General features: G+C 40.4%; 1 protein-coding gene across 2 annotated transcripts in view; it reads right to left on the bottom strand.

Moving 5' to 3' along the window:
• Positions 1–623: 623 nt before the first annotated feature.
• The window catches only part of NNMT (nicotinamide N-methyltransferase), a 55,784-nt gene continuing 36,740 nt past the window's right edge, over positions 624–19,667 (bottom strand). Inside the window, exons 3-5 of one of the 2 annotated variants that reach the window (XM_074015253.1) lie at positions 16,610–16,893; positions 15,149–15,356; positions 624–1,095 (exon numbers count right to left, since the gene is read on the bottom strand). In XM_074015253.1, the coding sequence (XP_073871354.1) occupies positions 663–1,095; positions 15,149–15,356; positions 16,610–16,763 (795 nt within the window). In that variant the 5' untranslated portion in view covers positions 16,764–16,893 and the 3' untranslated portion in view covers positions 624–662. The remainder of the gene's footprint in view (positions 1,096–15,148; positions 15,357–16,609; positions 16,894–19,667) is intronic. The other variant, XM_074015254.1, reaches the window with a different exon arrangement.

Here is a 19,667-nt window from a genome sequence, read left to right as displayed (position 1 = left end):
ATTTATAGGTGAGGAAACTGAGGCACTGCAAGGTTATGTAACTTGCCTAATGAGAAGCAGCTAGTAAGTAGCAGAGTCTGAATTTGAAAATAGAGTGATCTTTGTAGCTCAAAAATTTTTTTGGATTGCTGGGATGAACAGAAATGCTGGACAGCTAGTCTCTGGCCCCTGAGGCCAGAGTGGAGTCTAGCAAACAGCTATACCCACAGGGCAGCCTGAACAACGGCAGAGGCCAGGGTTTGGTAGACTCTCCAGGAAGAAGGCAAGAGTTGAACAAGAGAAGCCCATTCTTGGGAAAGAAGGAGACAGCAGCGCCCCCTAGGAAACTAACAGTGAATAACTACAGACACTTCTCTGTAGGCAGGTATGGGCTTGAGCCCCCACAACTAGATGTTTAGGGAAGTGAGGTCTTCTTTTGTAAACACAGGCAATGAAGACTGGAATACCAATTGCTCATCTTTGGGTCCCATAGCACTAACATTTGTGTGAAGCTCCAAGTGGTCAGTGGATTGTTTGTAGACTGACCTCGCCGGTCCCGTCCTAGATGAACCATCAGGCCCCAACCACTGAGCCTCTACTCAGCACGTGACTTGGCAGTTAGAACCAAGTACTGAAGTCAACTGGACAGGTCAAAGGAATTGCTTTAATTGAGGTCACAGGCATCACAGGGATCTGCTCAGCTTCCTCCCCACCAGGGAGAAAAGTCCTTCGTTGTTGGCCATGGTGGAAGAATAACTTTGTGAGATCACCTCAAACCATTCGATCGTGTAGCCAGCCTCTTTCACAGCAGCCTCTACTGCCTCCCGGCCCAGGGGGAGGCTGGAGAACTTCTGCTCGCCAATCATGTAGTAGCTGCTCTTCAGTGCGTCCATGATCACCAGGAAGCCCCCTGGCTTCAGTAGGCTGCCGAGGTTCCTCAGTGCCCTGCGGTAGGTGGGGAGGTCTGGGCAGGCGGCATCCAGACACAGCGTGCTAAGCAGGCAGTCAGCCAGGGGTAAGGGGACGGCCCCCAGCGGCTGGCTCTGAGTCACGTCACACTTCAGCACCTGCTTGACCGCCTGCCTCAACTTCTCCTCCTTCTCTGGACCCTTGACTCTGAAAAACACAAACCCACAAACATTGTTTTCCACTCCAGTCATGGGAAACCCAGATCTCTTGGGTCAAGGCTAAAAATGGCCATATTGTCCCAGATGTGTATCCTTAGGGCCTCCTCTATTGGGAAAGTAGAGAAAGAAGAACCGAGGGGCCATTTTGGCATTTGAATGAGACCATACTACCCCGAGCCACGTGAAATCTCTTTATAAAGTGAATGGTACGTGAAAATGATAATACCTAGCAGCCTGCCACTACCATGGACTTCCCTCCATGAAATGATTCCTCCTTCCCTGCTTAGTATAGCACTCACTTATACTATACTGGCTCATTTATTAGTATTTATTTCTTATTATTATTATACTTGTCCCATCTTCCAAACTGTAATGTAGTGGCTACTTGACCCATACAGAACAAGTATTAATAATAAAGGGTTTCAAATGCTGAAACATTATCTTTGCAGTAGCTGCTGATCAATAAGAGTGGTGAGATCATCCATAGACCTTTTTAGGAACTATTGATCATTATCCCACAGCTGTGAACAGGGCACTCCTAGAGAGAAGAAAGCTACATTTCCCATTCTTAGATTCCAAAAAATATTGCAGATAGTATGTTTTCTGACAGAGATCGTGTTTTTGGTAGCCTAGGCAGGAACCCTGTCCTTTTCTGCCAAATCAATGGCATGTTTTGGGGTTTTTGTTTTGTTTTGTTTCTAGAAACAGGGTTTTGTTCTGTTGCACAGGATGGAGCGCAGTGGCGCCATCATAGCTCACTGCAACCTCAAACTCCTGGGCACAAGGGATCCTCTCACCTCGGTCTCCCAAAGCACTGGGATTACAGTCATGCAACACCACTCTAGGCTAGTTTATTGTTTTATAGAGACAGGGTCTCCCTATGTTGCCCAGGCTGGTCTTGAACTTCTGGCCTCAAGTGATCCTCCTGCCTCAGCCTCTCAAACTGTTGGAATTACATGTATGAGCCACCACCACACCTGGCCCAATGGTGATTCTCGAGAGAAAAATCAGTTAATAAAAGAATGAAAGAAGAGAAGGCAAGGGCAGGAGATGGGACAGAGTGGCTTGTATCCTATTTGAATTTGTTACAGGAGGAAGAAAGGAACAAACAAATGATCAAAATTCAATAAACAGAGTGCACAAGAGAAACTGAAGAGCAGGGGTGGACAAAGGAGAAAGAAGTAGCAGAAGATCAGATAAGTGACAAAAGGGGAAGAAACACTGAGTGTGTTAAGGGCCCAGGCCCCAGAGCACTAAGAATAGGAGAGACCCCTGGGTATTGAGCTCTTGGAAGGAGTTAACCAGCAAAGCATTGTGGAGCAGACCCAGTCTCATGCTCTGGAAACACACACTCCACCATCTGATGCAGACTCCAGGAGAAGACGGCCACTTGGACATCAAGTCTTGACAGACAGCAGAGATGGCCCCACATTCCAGCAAGTGAGGGAGACTTTCACTGGGACCATTTCTAGTCATGAGGAAAAGTCAATGGTTTAAATAAAACTTGATTTGAGAGAGTGGACAGTAGTCATGGGCATCTTAAATATTCACTTAAAATCTTAATCCTAGTGAATATAATCACTTCTTTGCAAACATGCTTTATGCTTGCTATAATTTTCCATTTAAGAAGCTTAGCAATTAGCATATGAAAACATGCTCAACATTGTCAGCCATCAGAGAAATGCAAATCAAAACCATGAGATATCACTTCACATCACTATGATGGCTATAATAAAAAAGACAGATAATATCAAGTGTTGGCAAGGATGTGCAGAAAATGGAACCTACATACACTGTTGCTGACAATGTAAAATAGTCCAGCTACTTTGGAAAACAGTCTGGCAGTTCCTTAAAAGGTTAAATATAGAGTTACCACATGACCCAGGAAATCTGTCTAGGTATATACCCAAGAGAAATGAAAACATATATCCATACAAAAACTTGTAATGAATGTTTATAAATAGCTAAAAGGTGCAAACAATGCAACTGTCAACTTCTGAATAGGTAAATAAAATGTGATATACACATACAATGGAATATTTTTTGGCAACAAAAAGAAATAAAATTCTGACACATGCTATAACATGGATGGACCTTGAAGACATAGGTTACATGAAGAAAGCCAGAACCAAAAGGCCACATATTGTATGATTCCATTTATATGAAATGTCCAGAAAAGGCAAAGCTACAGAGACTGAAAGCAGACCAGTGGTTGCCAGGAACTGAGGGATTTGGAGAGAAATGGGAGTGGCTGCTAATGGGTACAGGGTTTCTTTTGAGAATTATGAAAATGCTGTAAAATTGATTGTGATGAAGGTTGCACAAATCTGAAAGTATACTAAAAACTACTGAATTTCACAATTTAAATGGGTACCTTAATTGTACGGTATGTGAGTTATATCTCAATAAACTGTTATATTAAAAGAGAGAGAGATAAGCTTAGCAAGGTGTTGATTTCAGAGAATTCCTACCAACCATTAAACTGGTATCTACATAGAAAACAAAAATTATCCTTGGTTGGGTCTACCTGCTCCTTTATCAAGGCTAGAAATGGTAGCAGGGTGACCACTTTGTCCTGATTTGTCTTGGATTTTCTAGTTTGAGCCCTGAAAAATCCCATATTCTAAGTCCCCCTTGCAGTCCTGGACAAAGCAGACGGTTAGTCATTCCAAGGTGGGAAACTAGTTACAAAGCTGCCTCCCAGCCTTGATACAACATGGATGATTTGATAGAACACTTTAAGAATAACAACAACAAAAAAAATGATTTAACACTGTGGAAGTGTGTGAGAAACATGCATTTCAAAGGCAAACTAATCTAGAACAGAAAAACTTAAGTAACCTATCTGCACATAGGAATAATAATAAAGTGTATACCAAAAGGTAGAGCAGTGACAACATAATGTTTTGGGGGATGTGTTTCGGGATGATCCTCTATAACGGGAACATTGTGAAAATGTGTGTTTGATTACATCAGAAGCAGAACCAACCTCTGTGCCCTATTGTGTATTAAGCTATTTGAAACACTGAGTTACCACAGAACCAGAACTTGCCAGTCAGATGATGATGCAAATTGTTCCCAAACTGTGAGCCACACTGTGAAGTCTCCAAAGCTCACAGAGAATGTGCCAATTTGAGAGGGAAATTTGCTAGAAACACCCAGTGTCGTAGATCCCTGCTTGTCCTTGGACACACAGCACACATTGGGGAAGTCAGTTGCCAAGGTAGCTGTGTAAAGCCTGCATACACCTCACCTCGGGGCAACGCAGGGAAATGGACTCACCGGAGACCCAGCCAATTACCACTTTGCCTCACATTTAGCTCGTGGGGTGGGTAATAAACACACACCAGGAAAGTGCTATGCTGTTTTGCGGAAAGCTAACAGCGGCGTGGCCATTTCTTTAGTTCTAAAGATCTACCCTTTCACATGAAACAATATGCAAAACAAGGCAGCCCTGTCCCCTGTAAATATGCATCTATAAAAGCCTGAGGGGTATGGGGAGGGAGGGAGGGAGGCAAGAAAGGATGAAGAGGAGAGTCCCGGGAAGAACCCTTTCTGAGAATGTCTTCCCACATTCCAGGTGAACTATCCTGAGATTTAGAGGCGGTTCCTCCTGCCTTCTCTCGGCAAAGCCAGCAGTGCATCAGAATCTCCCAGACAAGCTGTTTTTCATTGTTCTCACACCCCCAAAGCCCCATCCCCAGAAGTTCCTGCAGGCTCTCCTGAGAAAGAACCATCAAAACAGGTCAAGGAAATCAAGGCTAAGTAAGCTTGGAGGTCACTGTGAGAATTGTACGGGCAAGGAATAATCATTGGTGCACCTTTGATGCAGACCACACCCCACACGCGAATCAGGTGAATGATATTCTACGAGGAAAAGTCTAAAAAGCAAAATGTGGGTATTCATGCATTTTCCAAATATGTTTTAAACCTCTATTATGTTACAGGAAATAGGCTGGGCACTGGGGCCACAAGGATGAACAAATGAGAAACAGATTCTAACCTCATGGAGATTGCAGATGAGTGGGTGGCAGGAGAAAGCATTAACCCAGTGATCACTCACAGAAGTGGAAATTAAAACTGACAAATGCAAGGAAGGAAAGGAGCGTGGCACTAATGGGGAGACGTTGGGAGCTCCCCTTGACCTAGAGAATCAGGAAAAGCTCCTCCAAAAAGGAGTCGGGCAAGCAGAGATATAGAGGATAAATATGTAGGAGTTAACCAGACCAAAGCAAGCAGGGAGGGTGGGAGGAAATTCCAGTAAGAGGAAACCACAAGTGCAAAGGCCACATGGTGGTAGGAAACACAGGAGGAGAGTGCCAACGTGGCTGGATTGTGGGGAAACAGGTTGGCAGGAGCCAGACTAGGCAGGGCTTTGTGGACCATGGAAGTTTGCTTTTCATTCCAAAAGCTCCGGAGAGTCACTAGGGAGCACTAAAGAGGAGAGTGACATGATCAGATTTACATTTTGAGAGGGTCACTTGGGCTGCAGGGCAGAGAAGAATTGAGTGGGGGCCAAGAGTGGAAGTGGGAGGGCAGTCAGGAGGGAAACAGGGGTAGCTGGGACCAGATGATGGTAAACACGGGAAGAAATGGGTTACAGAGGAAGTCAGGAAGTAAAATGGACAGAGCTTGATGTTAAGTTACTGTGGAGCATGACAGACAGGGAAAGGACAAGATTGACTTCCAGGTTCTGGCTTGTCCAATTTATTATATGATGGTGCCAATCAAGCAGCTAAGAATACCAGAAATAAAGCAGATCTGGAGCAGATCGTAACTCTGTTTTGGACACACTGAGTTTGAGGTGCTCTGAGACCTGTGAGTAGAAATGTTTACAATTGAGGAAATAGTTAGTTGAAGGTTTCTTAACCTGCCCTGTGAATTTTCCCAGGGAGATAAGGCAGCAAGAGCACCTATTTAAGAAAGAGGCATCCTTGTAAAAGGCAGGAATGCTTCCTAGGTATCACTGAAACAATCATCGTGATCATCAAGATCCTGGTTTTGAAAAAGCATATCAATATCCTTTTGCAAGTTGTGAAAGTCCAGAGATGCTATGGAATAGAGGTGGTTCACTAGTTTGTGGAACACATTTGGCACAACTGTGTCTATTTTTGGACAACATACAAACATCTTCTAAACAGAAATGGAGGTCTTTGCACAGAGAGCATTTACCTCAGAGAACTGCCACCTCAACAGGAGCCCAACCTTTTTTCTGTCAGGTACGCTGAGGTTAAGAGGAGCATGCTACCTGACTTCAAACTATACTACAAGGCTACAGTATGTACTTTAAATTTCATATAGAACCAAAAAAGAGCCCATATAGCCAAGGCAATCCTAAGCAAAAAGAACAAAACTGGAGGCATCACACTACCTGACTTCAAACTATACTACAAGGCTACAGTAACCAAAACAGCATGGTACTGGTACCAAAACAGAGATATAGACCAATGGAACAGAACACAGGCCTCAGAAATAACGCCACACATCTACAACCATCTGATCTTTGACAAACCTGACAAAAACAAGAAATGGGAAAATGATTCCCTATTTAATAAATGGTGTTGGAAAAACTGGCTAGCCATATACAGAAAACTGAAACTGGATCCCTTCCTTACACCTTATTTAATTCAAGATGGATTAAATACTTAAATATTAGACCTAAAACCATAAAATCCCTAGAAGAAAACCTATGCAATACCATTCAGGACATAGGCATGGTCAAGGACTTCATGACTAAAACACCAAAAGCAATAGCAACAAAAGCCAAAATTGACAAATGGGATCTAATTAAACTAAAGAGCTTCTACACAGAAAAAGAAACTACCATCAGAGTGAACAGGCAACCTACAGAATGGGAGAAAATTTTTGCAACCTACTCATCTGACAAAGGGCTAATATCCAGAACCTACAAAGAACTCAAACAAATTTACAAGAAAAAATCAAACAACCCCATCAAAAAGTGGGTGAAGGATATGAACAGACACTTCTCAAAAGAAGACATCTATGCAGCCAACAGACACATGAAAAAAATGCTCATCGTCATTGGCCATCAGAGAAATGCAAATCAAAACCACAATGAGATACCATCTCACACCAGTTAGAATGGCAATCATTAAAAAGTCAGGAAACAATAGGTGCTGGGGAGGATGTGGAGAAATAGGAACACTTTTACACTGTTGGTGGTACTATAAACTAGTTCAACCATTGTGGAAGACAGTGTGGTGATTCCTCAAGGATCTAGAACTAGAAATACCATTTGGCCCAGCCATCCCATTACTAGGGATATACCCAAGGGATCATAAATCACGCAGCTATAAAGACACATGCACACGTATGTTTATTGCGGTACTATTCACAATAGCAAAGACCTGGAACCAACTCAAATGTCTATTAATGACAGACTGGATTAAGAAAATGTGGCACATATACACCATGGAATACTATGCAGCCATAAAAAAGGATGCGTTCATGTCCTTTGTAGGGACATGCATGAAGCTAGAAACCATCATTCTGAGCAAACTATCTCAAGGACAGAAAACCAAACACCGCATGTTCTCACTCATAGGTGGGAATTGAACAATGAGAACACTTGGACACAGGGTGGGGAACATCACACACTGGGGTGGGGGGAGGGGAGAGGGATAGTATTAGGAGATATACCTAATGTAAATGACGAGTTAAGGGGTGCAGTACACCAACATGGCATATGTACACATATGTAACAAACCTGCACGTTGTGCACATGTACCCTAGAACTTAAAGTATAATAAACAAAGAAAAAATGAGGAGGAGCCGCTCTCTACAGAGGCAACCAGGAGGTGCTCCAGGCCCTACCTGCTGTCCAGAAGGCCAAGAAAAACAGCTTGGACAGCACGCCTGCAGCTGATTCCCACCCACCTGTGTGTATGTCCTGGCATACCTGGAGGGGAGCCCTGCTCCAGACACCATTGCTTCTTCTACTGTAATGTGCATACCACCCTTAGCAGATATTACAGTGAAGGCTCTGATTCTGTAGGTAGCTAGTGGAGCCTGAGAGCCTGCATTTCTAAAAGCTCCCACGTGTTGTCAAAACTACTAGTCCAGGGACCACAAGCCTAAGCTATGCATTCCAAGTTCCAGGAACCATAGGTTAAGTAATGCAGCTTCCACAGTTCCTTAAGGAAAGAGCTCATATTCCTCTGTTCATGGAATAAGCTTGAGTAGTTGTATCTTAGTGTTTGACTTTCTTACGACTTTGTTAGATAGTTGTAAAAATGAGGGTTATTTATTTTTATTATTATTTTTGAGACAGAGTGTCATTCTGCCAGCCAGTCTGGAATGTGACCACAGCTCACTGCAGCCTCAATCTCCCAAGCTCAAGTGATCCTCTCTCCTCAGCCTCCCCAGTAGCTGGGAATATGGGTGTGCACCACCATGGCCAGCTAATTTAAAATGAGTGGGATTTAAATGCAGAGGTAGAAGAACAGGAGACAGTACAGTACATATGTCTTTGTCAGCCTTTAGCACAAGAAAAAGCTTCAGATAAAGAAGAAATCGCCTTGAAGTCTTGAAGGAAATAGGTTGTAGGTTGATAAAGCTACTTGAAGATGCAGGAAAGACATGAGTTGCATAGGATCACTATCATTCTCAAAATAATTAAAGCTACAGGATCTAGCACAAGGATAACGGTAAGAATGCAGAAATTTACTGCCAAAAATGCAATTTCCAACAAAGTTATTGGGAAGGGACAGTGTCTCAAGAGCCAGTTGTTCGAAGCTGACAATTCAGGTGTGAGATAAGCAATGCCTTTACTATCCTGTTAGATTGTAAGGGTTTATTTTTGAATGAGATGGAAAGGCCGGTGGTGGATACAGTAAGTGAGAACAAAGTTTCAAAAGCCTTCTTGACAGATGATTTGGACTTTGGAAAGGTGTATTGTCTAACAATGACTGAAGACTTATTTATTTATTTATTTATTTTTACAAAGTTTCCCTGAGATTCTACAAATCCTGGGAATTTCTTTATTTACTAAATAATTTTAGATATTATCTAAATTGTCATAGCTGCAATTGCTTGTCGTTAATATCAGTTTCATTCTGTGGAATCACATAGTCAACAGAATAAAAAAGGTGTATGAAATTATTTTTATATTGAAGAATATAGCTCTACTTTGAAGGCTATAGCCAACATAAAATTCTAAGTCAGGGGTATACAGGTAAAAATGGCATATGAAAATAGGCTCTCACAGGCCTGGGCAGCAGAGCAAAACTCCCATCTCTACAAAAAATTAGCCAGCTACAGCAGTGTGGACCTGTAGTCCCAGCTACCCAGGAGGCTGAGGTAGGAAGATCACCTGAGCCCAGGAAGTCAAGGTTACAGCGAGATCTCACCACTGCACTCCAGTGTGGGTGACAGGGCAAGACCCTGTCTCAAAAAAAATAAAATAACCTCTCTCAACTTCTTACTACATGTCAGAAAAAAATGGGGCAATATTTAAACAATTTTATGATTTTGTTCATGTGTAAGGGTGACAAATACATTCTCATATATGCATGGACTTAGAAAACACGTCACTGTGTGTTCTTCTTGAAACAAATATTTGAAGATCTATTCAGTTGACAGATGAATCAAAATTAAAGACTCAATATCTAGAAAACTTGTATAAAATGAGTACCAAAAAATAATTGTAAATTTGATTACAAACCAAAAGCAAATGTCCAAACTGATCTTGAAAGAAAATATAAAAGTAATACTTTAAATTATAATATTTGAACTTTAAAGTCTCAGGTTTCAATAACAAATACTGGGAAGAGAGATGCCAGGTGACTTTGGGTATCAAAAATTGTTAAATTCCTCAAGTTAGCAGAGAGGAAAACAATTACCAACTTTTTACCCGACTTGATAAGTTAAGAGAATTTGTCTCCAACAGACCTGCATTATAAGTAATACTAAAATAAGTTCTTCAGGTGAAGGAAAATGACGCCAAGCAGAAGAACAGATTCTGGGAATGGAATGAAAAACACTACAGAAGAAAGATATGTGGGTAAACATAAAAGATCTTAAACGTATGCATAATAGAGCCTTAGTTAGTTTGGGCTCCTGTAACAGGATACCATAGACTGGTGGCTTATAAACAACAGAAATTTATTTCCCACAATTCTAAAGGCTGGAAGTCTGAGATTAGGATGCCAGCCTGGTCAGGGTCTGATGAGGACTCTTCTGGGCCACACACAGCTGACTTCTTATTGTATCTTTATATGGCAGAAGGAGAGCTAGAGAGCTCTCTGGGGTTCCTTTTATAAGGGCACGAATTCCATGCATGAAGTCTCCACTTTCATGACCTAATGACCTCTCAAAGCCCTAACCTCTTAATACCATCATAAGGGGGTTAGGATTTCAACACAGAAATTGGGAGAGAGGGATAAAAACATTCAGTCCAAAATTCCTATGTTTTTTGTATATTGTTATATGCATTGTTTAAAACTGTATACTGACGTATGTGACTATACTTAACACTATTCAACTAACACTTAAACATAGTAAACATAGTAAATTTTATTTTAAAAAATCATAATTAAAAATAAGACAATAAAAATAAAAGCACTACTAACTAAAGCAAAACTAGTAACAATATATGTATTATAGTACTAAACATAGAAATAAAATATATGGCAAGAACATAAGGGCCAGGAAAGTCAGTTAAGGAAATTACACTGTTGGAATATTTTACATCCTTCATGAGACATTAGATATGTCAAGGATGCATATTGCAATTTCTAGAAAAACCATACAAACTCACACAAGACACAGAAGAGGTTAATAGAGGAGATAAAAAAAGAAATATTAAAAATATGTACACTTATACTAAATGGAATACTAAAAATTACTGCATTCACCAAGGGAAAACTGGAAGAAAGACACAGGTGAACAACAATCAGATGGGACAGATAGAAAACATATACCAAGATGGTAGACTTAAATTCAACCCTGTAATATTAGTAATTACATTAAATGTAAATGGACTAAACAACCCAGTTAGAGGCAGAAATTGTCAGTCTGGATTAAAAAGAGAAAACATAATCTGAAAACAGAAGGGTAGAAAAGGATATGTAGATATATCATGTATATTAGTTATATATAACTGTAGGACAAATTATCCCCAAAATTTAGTGGCTAAAAATGACAAACATTTATTTCACTGCTTTTTGTGGTTCAACTGAGGGAAATTTGGTTCCAAGCTACTCCTCAGGACGAGAGAGGAGATAGAGAGAATACCCAATAAAAAGCTGTCATTTTTTAAAAATTGATTTTGGTTTTTACAGCAACATTAGGTTCACTGCACAATCAAGCAGAAGGCCTACATTGGCATACCATTATCACCCAAAGTCTATAATCTACATTAAGATTCACTCTTGGTATTGTACATTCCATGGATTTGGACAAATATATAATGACATGTGTCTGCCATTATAGTATCATACAGAGTAGTCTCACTGCCCTAAAACATCCTCTATACTCCACCTCCCTCCCTGACCCTTGGCAACTGCTGATCTTCTTTACTTCTTTCCTAGTTTTGTATTTTCCAGAATGTCATATAGTTGGAATAATACACGTAGCCTTTTAAGATTGGCTTCTTTCAATTAGTAATTGTATTTACATTTCCTCCACATCTTTTCGTGGCTTGATAGCTCATTTCTTTTTAGCACTGGATATAATTTCATTGTCTAAATGTACCACGGTTTATTTGTTCATTCACTTACTGAAGGACATCTTCGTTGCTTTCAATTTTTGGCAATTACGAATATAGCTACTATAAACATCTGTGTGCAGTTTTTTGTGTGGACATAAGTTTTTGACTTTTTGGGTTACATACCAAGGAGTGCAACTGCTAGATGGAATGGTTTTGCAAGGAATAGTCAAACTGTCTTCCAAAGTGGCTACACCATTTTTAATTCCCACAAACAATAAATGAGAGTTCCTGTTTCTCCACAGCCTCATCAGTATTTGGTGGTGTCAGTCTACCGGATTCTGGCCTAGATCTAATAGTGTAGTGGTGCTGTAGTCCTTTTTAATTTAATATCACGATTAAATTATGTGATATTATAATTTCACATAATTATATGTGCTATAATATAGCTGCGTTCTACCAAATGCAGCACTATGCTGCATTCTACCAAATTTGTCAGTACTGAATCACTAAATCCAGTGGATATTCTAGGGAAGGGGATTACCCAAAGGTGAAAATACTGACAGAAGGATTATTGGGGGCCATATTAGAGGCTGCCCACCACACCATGCAAAACAGCAAGCACAGGAAGGCTGATGTAGCTATATTAACATCAGAAAAAGGAGACTTCAAGACAAATACATTACTGGAAATAAAGGGAGATATTTCACAATGGTAAAATGGTCAGTTCATCAAGAAGACATAACAATCTAAAAATGTATATAACAGAGCTAAAAACAAGTGTCAAAATGCATAAAGCAAACGTTGACAGAACTACAGGGAGCAAAGGATAAATCAACAATCATAGTTTGAGACATGAACACCTCTCTCTCAGTAATTGACAGAGAGAGTAAACAAAACGTCAGTAAGGATGTAGAGAATTTGAACAATACTATCAACTGCCTGATTTAATTGATATCTATAGAAAGTATACCTACAACTGAACAATATACACTCTTTTCAATGTAGAAAGCACATAGAACATTTACTGAGATAGACCATATGCAGAGCCACAAAATAAATCTCTGACTACAACAAAATTTAATTTGAAAGCAATAACAATAGGATATCTAGAAAAACCCCAATACTTTGGAAATTAAGCAGTATAATTCTAAATAATTCGCAGTCAAAAAAGAAATTACAAAGGAAATGAGACAGTATGCTGAATTTGAAAATAATAAAAACACCACATACAAGAATCATGAAATGCAGTTAAAACAGTGCTAAAGGAAATTTGCAGCATTAAATGTCTACGTTAGAAGAAAGAGATATGTGAAATAAATGGTATAAGTTTCCAACTTAAGAAGCTAAAGGAAGAATTAAAAACAAGAAATTTTAGAAAGCTAGAAAAAAATTAAAACAAACTAGAAAAGAATTAAAATTAAAATAAGTAGAAGAAAGAAAATTATCAAAAATAAAAGCAGAAACCAATGAAATAGAAAATGGACAGACAATAGAGAAAAATTAACAAAGCCAAACTTTGGTTCTTGGAAAAGATTAATAAAATGATCAATCTGTAGAAAGGTTGATCAAGACAAAAGAAAGAAAACAAGACAAATTACCAACATCAAGAATGAAAGAGAGATCACTACAGATCCTACAGACATAACAAAGTATTAAAAGGATATTGTAAAAAAAGAAAAGTCAATAAAGTTGACAACCAAGATGAAAATGACAAACTTCTTGAAAAATACCACTTACCAAAACAGACCAAAGAAGAAACAGAAAATCCAAGTAACCTTAAAGAAATACTATTTTTAATAAAGTCTTCTCTCACACAAACATTTCAGATTCCCCTGGCTTCACTGGTAAATGCTATCAATCATTTCAGAAGGAAATTATACCAATAATACTCAAAGTCTTTCAGAAAAGAGAAGAGGGGAAATCACTCCCAACTCATTTTATGACTCCAGCATCATGCTGATATCAAAATTTGTGAAGCACACTAGAAGAAAATTATAGCTCAATATCCCTCATAAATACAGATGCAAAAATCCTTAACAGAAAATTAGAAAACCACATCCAGCAACACATAAGAAGAATAATACTTCATGACCAAGCAGTTTATGCCACTTTGGTGTAACATTAAAAATCATCCAATGTAATTCATATTTTCAGAATACAGGAGGAAAATCATATAACCATCTTGATAAATGTAAACACATTTTGACAAAATTCAACATTTGATTAAAATTTCAAAAAAGCTAGGAATGCAGAACTTAGTCTGATAAAGAATACAAAAAACCAATAGTTAATATACTTAATGATAAATCATTGAACATTTTTTCTCCTAGAATATGGAACAAGGCACAGAGGTCTGCTGTCATCATTTCTATTCAATATTGTATTGAAAGATTTTGCAAACATAATAAGGGCAGAAAAATAAATAAAAGTGTAAAGTTGGAATAGAAGAACAAAATCTATTTTTATGTGCAGATACTATAATCGCATACATTTGTCTTTTTATGCAGTTTGCAAAGAAGTCTGTGGGGTCTCAGCAATATGCATAGCAGTACAGAAATGTTGCTCCAGGAGCGAATGATCAGTTGGGGAATAGACTGGAGATTGTCAGACAATCAGCAAAAGATGGAGATGCATAAGGACATGAGAAAGACAGTGAATCGCAGACGTGGCTACCTCTGGCTAATAGGCTATTGCCAATTTCCCGCGTTGGAAGAAATTAAAATTTACATGAACAAATGAGATTCATTTGCATAAATTTATTTGTAGATGTGGTAGAGTAAGATCTTGACCATTAGTTGTGAGCATATAAAGTCTACTTTCATGGATGGTGATTAATAAATTCTTCTCAAATAATTCCTTTATGTTGCTTACCTCAGTTTAAAAACCTAGTCAGCTTTTGGTTGTATCTGGTGATGTCAGCATTAGCCACACTCACAGCCAAGTTCTGTAGGCTTGGATGGCTACAACAGCATGACAGTGAGGTGAGGGACAAGCCCTGACATCCAAAAGCTGCTGGTGAGAAGCTGGGTTAGCCTTTTACTTGTAGCTGTCCTAAACCTAGGTCCCAAGGTACTTGACTGCACACTGCTCTTGTCCCTACGGGCCTGGAAAGTTTGGGGGTTTACTCCTCTTTGCTCAGTATCCATTTCTTCCACCCTCTCCCTGTGTCTTCTGTTATTCTGGTGCACACACACACATGTACATACACAAATTTATAAACACGCACACACAGGCCTATCTCATCTCTCTTGCTCTCGCTCTCTCGTTATCATTCATTCTCCATTTGGATTTCTCTTTGGTCCCTAACTCTTGCTTTTGCCAACCATCACTCAGGTACCTTCGAAAGCCAAGAAGTAGACACCAGTGTCTCTACCTGTTCCCTTCAAGATCACACACATAGGTCACCACTGGGGACCAGTCAAAGGCCTCTGGCTCTTTCTTCAGCCACTTCTCCAGCTCCTGCAGGTTCTGGTCTGAGTAGTCAGTGACGATGATCTCCTTAAAGGATTCACAAGCAGAAAGGAGCTGATAGATAGTGGGGCCAGAGCCGATGTCAATCAGCAGGTCTCCCTTCACACCATCTGGGTTAGCGGGAGGAACAAAGAATAGAAGTCAGGCATCTCATGGCAGTGGGCAGAGTCAAATTTACATTGTCTTCCCTGGGACTGTGCTGATGATCCTCAAAGACAGACGACTACTGTTCACAACTTTTCCCTCAAAATGTTTTTTTAAAACATCTTTTCTGGGCCAGGCACAGTGGCTCATGCCTATAGTCCCAGGACTCTGGAAAGCCAAGGCAGGAGGATCACTTGAGGCCTGGAGGATGAGACCAGCCTGGACAACGTAGTGAGACCTCATCTCCACAAAAAGTTTTAAAAATTAGCTGGGCCTGGTGGGGTGCACCTGAAGACCTAGTTATTGGAGAGGCTGAGGCAGAAGGATCCCTTGAGTCCAGGAGTTCAAGACTATGATGAGCTGTGATCACATCCCTGTACTCCATCCAGCCTCGGCAACAGAGTGAGACCTACATCTCCAAAAAATATTAAAAATTAAAAATAAAAATCCCATATTTTCCCCAAATCCCTGTAATTTACATCATAGTGACAAAGAAAAAACAAATATCAAAAACACTAAAAATGTCTCACTTGAATTTTAAATAAAGCCCATCAGTTTGAAAAACCTCAAACATTAATACAATTTAAAGTAAAAAAGAAAAAGAAATCTTTTCATTTTTTATTCCCCAATCCAGGGTGAGGCATGTTGCCAGGAATTTTAAGGTCTAGGAGAACGTAAAAAAGATCTACTTCTGGTGTACAGACTGAACACCAGATCCAGAAAGGCTGTTGCACGAAGAATGTAAAAACTATTAAGCAATACTTTCAAGGAAAGTTAATTTTAAAAAAATAAAATTGAGTTTATATAATGTATTTCTCCAAAAAGCACCAGTTCTTCATATATTGGGAGGTCTTTATCTCACGTATATTCACAGCATTCCCTTGAGTTAGGATCAGAAAAGGTACTGTTTTAGAATTTCCACTTAAGTGGCCCTTTGAGGCTAAAAGTCTCCCTCAAGTCGCCTAGCAAATCAAGGTAGATTCAGGACAGCACTCCGGCCCTCTAGTTTCCTTTTGCATGACTAAGTGAGACAGTGGATACAAAAGCACTTTGTAAACTGTGGAATCGCTACACCGATATTCGTTTTTATCCTAGTTAAATAAATGGGGATGCCAAAAGGGCTGTGACACAACAATGATAGACACAAAACCCAGTCATGCCCTGAGACTCTATCTATAGGACTCATGTTAGTGGGGAGACATGTGGACAACAGACTTACCTAGGCAGAATATCTTGAAAAGATTTTCCAGAAGGTGCTTAAGAATCTGGCTTTCTGCAGAGTGCCTAGACCCAAACTTATAATATTTTTCTAGGTAATCCCGAGGGTTAAAATGCCTTAGATAAGTGTCCTTGGAGGTGAAGCCTGATTCCATTGTGTGTCACTTCTGTGCCACTGGAGTGCTGCCCTCCTTCTGTCTCCTCCAGAGGCCAGGGAGTCACCCTGCAGAAGTTGTCTTCCTGGGTCTCAGGCTATCAGCATTTCTTCCGTCAGTTCAGCCCTTCCTTTAGAACAGATGTTTGGTTAAACACTAACAGAGAAATAGACCACAAATGTTCTGGCTGTTCTGGGAAGTGATGAAATTCCTGGAGAAGGGAGCCTAGGAGAACGGGGGTGGAGGATATGGTAGAGGGAGGGCCATGAGCTGTATGCAATGCTTGCCCAAGGGGTGAAGGCCGGCCACCAGGGATTGTAGACCAGAGGGAGCACTTGGGCTCGTCAGGAAAATTATTTAATGCATAAGACCCCAAAGTTCAGAGAGACAGGACATCCCCTAACAAGCACCATCATTCTTCTTGGTCTTACCATGATTCCCCCAGGAAAACGGGTCACAAAGAATGGTTTAAATTCAAACATGTAAAAGAAAGAGAAAAAAAAAAAAAAGAGGGGAAAGATGAGGATAGGAAATGTATTCAGGGCTAAGGAATGTTGGCTGAAGAAGGAGTCTCAGATGAAGTCTGGAAAGAGTAATTTTAAAAGCCTGGATAAGGCTTTGTAAAGTCTAGTCCAGCCAAACATCCTTCATGCCCAGACCCCCTATCCATCCCTGCCCTAGGCTACTGCAGCTTCACCCACCACTGCCATGACCCAGTGTCTGGCAAGTACCTCCTCCCTAAGCCTCCCCACTCCTTTCAGTCAATCCAAATCCTGACAGTTCTTTCAAAGTTAACTTTACGTCCTTTAAGAATTCTTTAAGGCTGGGTGCGGTGGCTCACGTCTGTAATCCCAGCACTTTGGGAGGCCAAGGCGGACGGATCACGAGTTCAGGAGATCAAGACCATCCTGGCTAACATGGTAAAACCCCGTCTCTACTAACAATACAAAAAATTAGGCAGGTGTGGTGGCGGGCACCTGTAGTCTCAGCTACTTGGGAAGCTGTGGCAGGAGAATGGTGTGAAGCGGGGAGGCAGAGCTTGCAGTGAGCTGAGATGGCACCATTGCACTCCAGCCTGGGCGACAGAGCGAGACTCTGTCTCAAAAAAAAAAAAAAAAAAAAAAAATTATTTAAATCCCCTTTTCTGAATTCACTTTGAGAAAGAGTAGGGGTGGGGCTTGATTTCAGCTCACTCCCCACGAAAGCATTCTTTCATGCGTTCCCACTGATCACAAAACCCACACCACTACCTCACTGACAACATGTCCACTAGTCATCCTTTTACTTAATTCCAGGAACTGGCCTTAGGAGATAACCAATGTTGCAGGGTGTCCCACCTCGGGAAGGTATGCTGAGCAATTGATTGACAGCCTTGTTGCCACTGGCCAGACCACCAGGTGGCCCATTCCTCAAGATAACCATTGCAACCAGGTAATGCTGACCTGCATACCCTACTCCTCATGTGCTTTGCCCAGCAGCACACCCTACCTCTGACGTCAATTCCTGCGCTTTGCCTAATAAAAATTCCCTAGCGGTTCTTTTCAAGGAGTCAGCAAGCCAGATAATTCTCTCTCTCTTTTGTTGTTTCCTATATGCCAGGGCATAAGTTCCAGTAAAGCGTGTTTGGGAAGACTATTGGCCTTGTGTCAATTTCTATACACTGAGAGCCAAAAAAACCCATGGTCAGTGACATTGTGGCCTTAGAATTTGTTCTACCCAGCCAGGCACTTGGTTTTTGTTTTTGTTTTTGTTTTTCTGTTTTCTTTTCTCTCTCTCTCTCTTTTTTTTTTTTTTTTTTTTTGGTTGCTATTTATTTTTCTTTTTAAAAACCTTTTGTGGGTACATAGTAGGTGTATATATTTATGGGTTACATGAGATATTCTGATAGAGGCCTGCAATACAAAATAATCACATCAGGGTAAATGGGGTATCCACCACTTCAAGCATGTACTTTTTTGGGTTACAAACAACCCAATTATACTTGTTTAGTTATTTTTGAAGGTACAATTAAATTATTTTTCACTATATTCACCCTGTTGTCCTAGCAAATACTAGGTCTTATTCAATCTTTCTAACTTTTTCTTCTTTTTTCTTTTTTTTTTTGAGATGGAGTCTCACTCTGTCACCCAGGCTGGAGTGCAGTGACAGGATCTCAGCTCACTACAACCTTCACCTCTTGGATTCCAGTGATTTTCCTGCCTCAGCCTCTTGAGCAGCTGGGACTACAGGTGCGCACCATCACGCCCAGCTAATTTTTATATTTTTAGTAGAGACGGGGTTTCATCATGTTGGCCAGGCTGGTCTTGAACTCCTCAGGTGATCCACCCACCTCGGCCTCCCAAACTGCTGGAATTACAGGCATGAGCCACTGCGCCTGGCCTCTAACTATTTTTTATACCTGTTAATGATCCCCACATCCCCCCAACCCAGCTCACTACCCTTCCCATCCTCTTGTAACCATCCTTCTACTCTATATGTCTATGAGTTCAATTATTTTAATTTTTAGTTCCCACAAATAAGTGAGAACATGCAAAGTCTGTCTTTCTGTGCCTGGTTTATTTCACTCAACATTAGGACCTCCAGTTCCATAATAACAGGATCTAATTCTTCTTTATGACTGAATAGTACTCCATTATGTGTATGTACCACATTGTCTTTATCCATTCATGTGCTGATGGACACTTCGAGTACTTCCAAATCTTGGCTATTGTGAACAGTGCTGCAATAAACATGGGAGTGCTGATAGCTCTTGGATATACTGATTTCCTTTCCTTTGGGTATATACCTAGCAGTGGGATTGCTGCGTCATATGGTAGCTCTATGTTTAATTTTTTGAGGAACATCCAAACTGTTCTCCATAGTGGTTGTACTAATTTACATTCCAACCAACAGTGTACAAAGGTT

This window comes from Macaca fascicularis, chromosome 14 (assembly GCF_037993035.2).
Source record: "Macaca fascicularis isolate 582-1 chromosome 14, T2T-MFA8v1.1".
Taxonomy (NCBI): Eukaryota; Metazoa; Chordata; class Mammalia; order Primates; family Cercopithecidae; genus Macaca; species Macaca fascicularis.
This window is presented reverse-complemented; position numbering and strand designations above follow the sequence as displayed.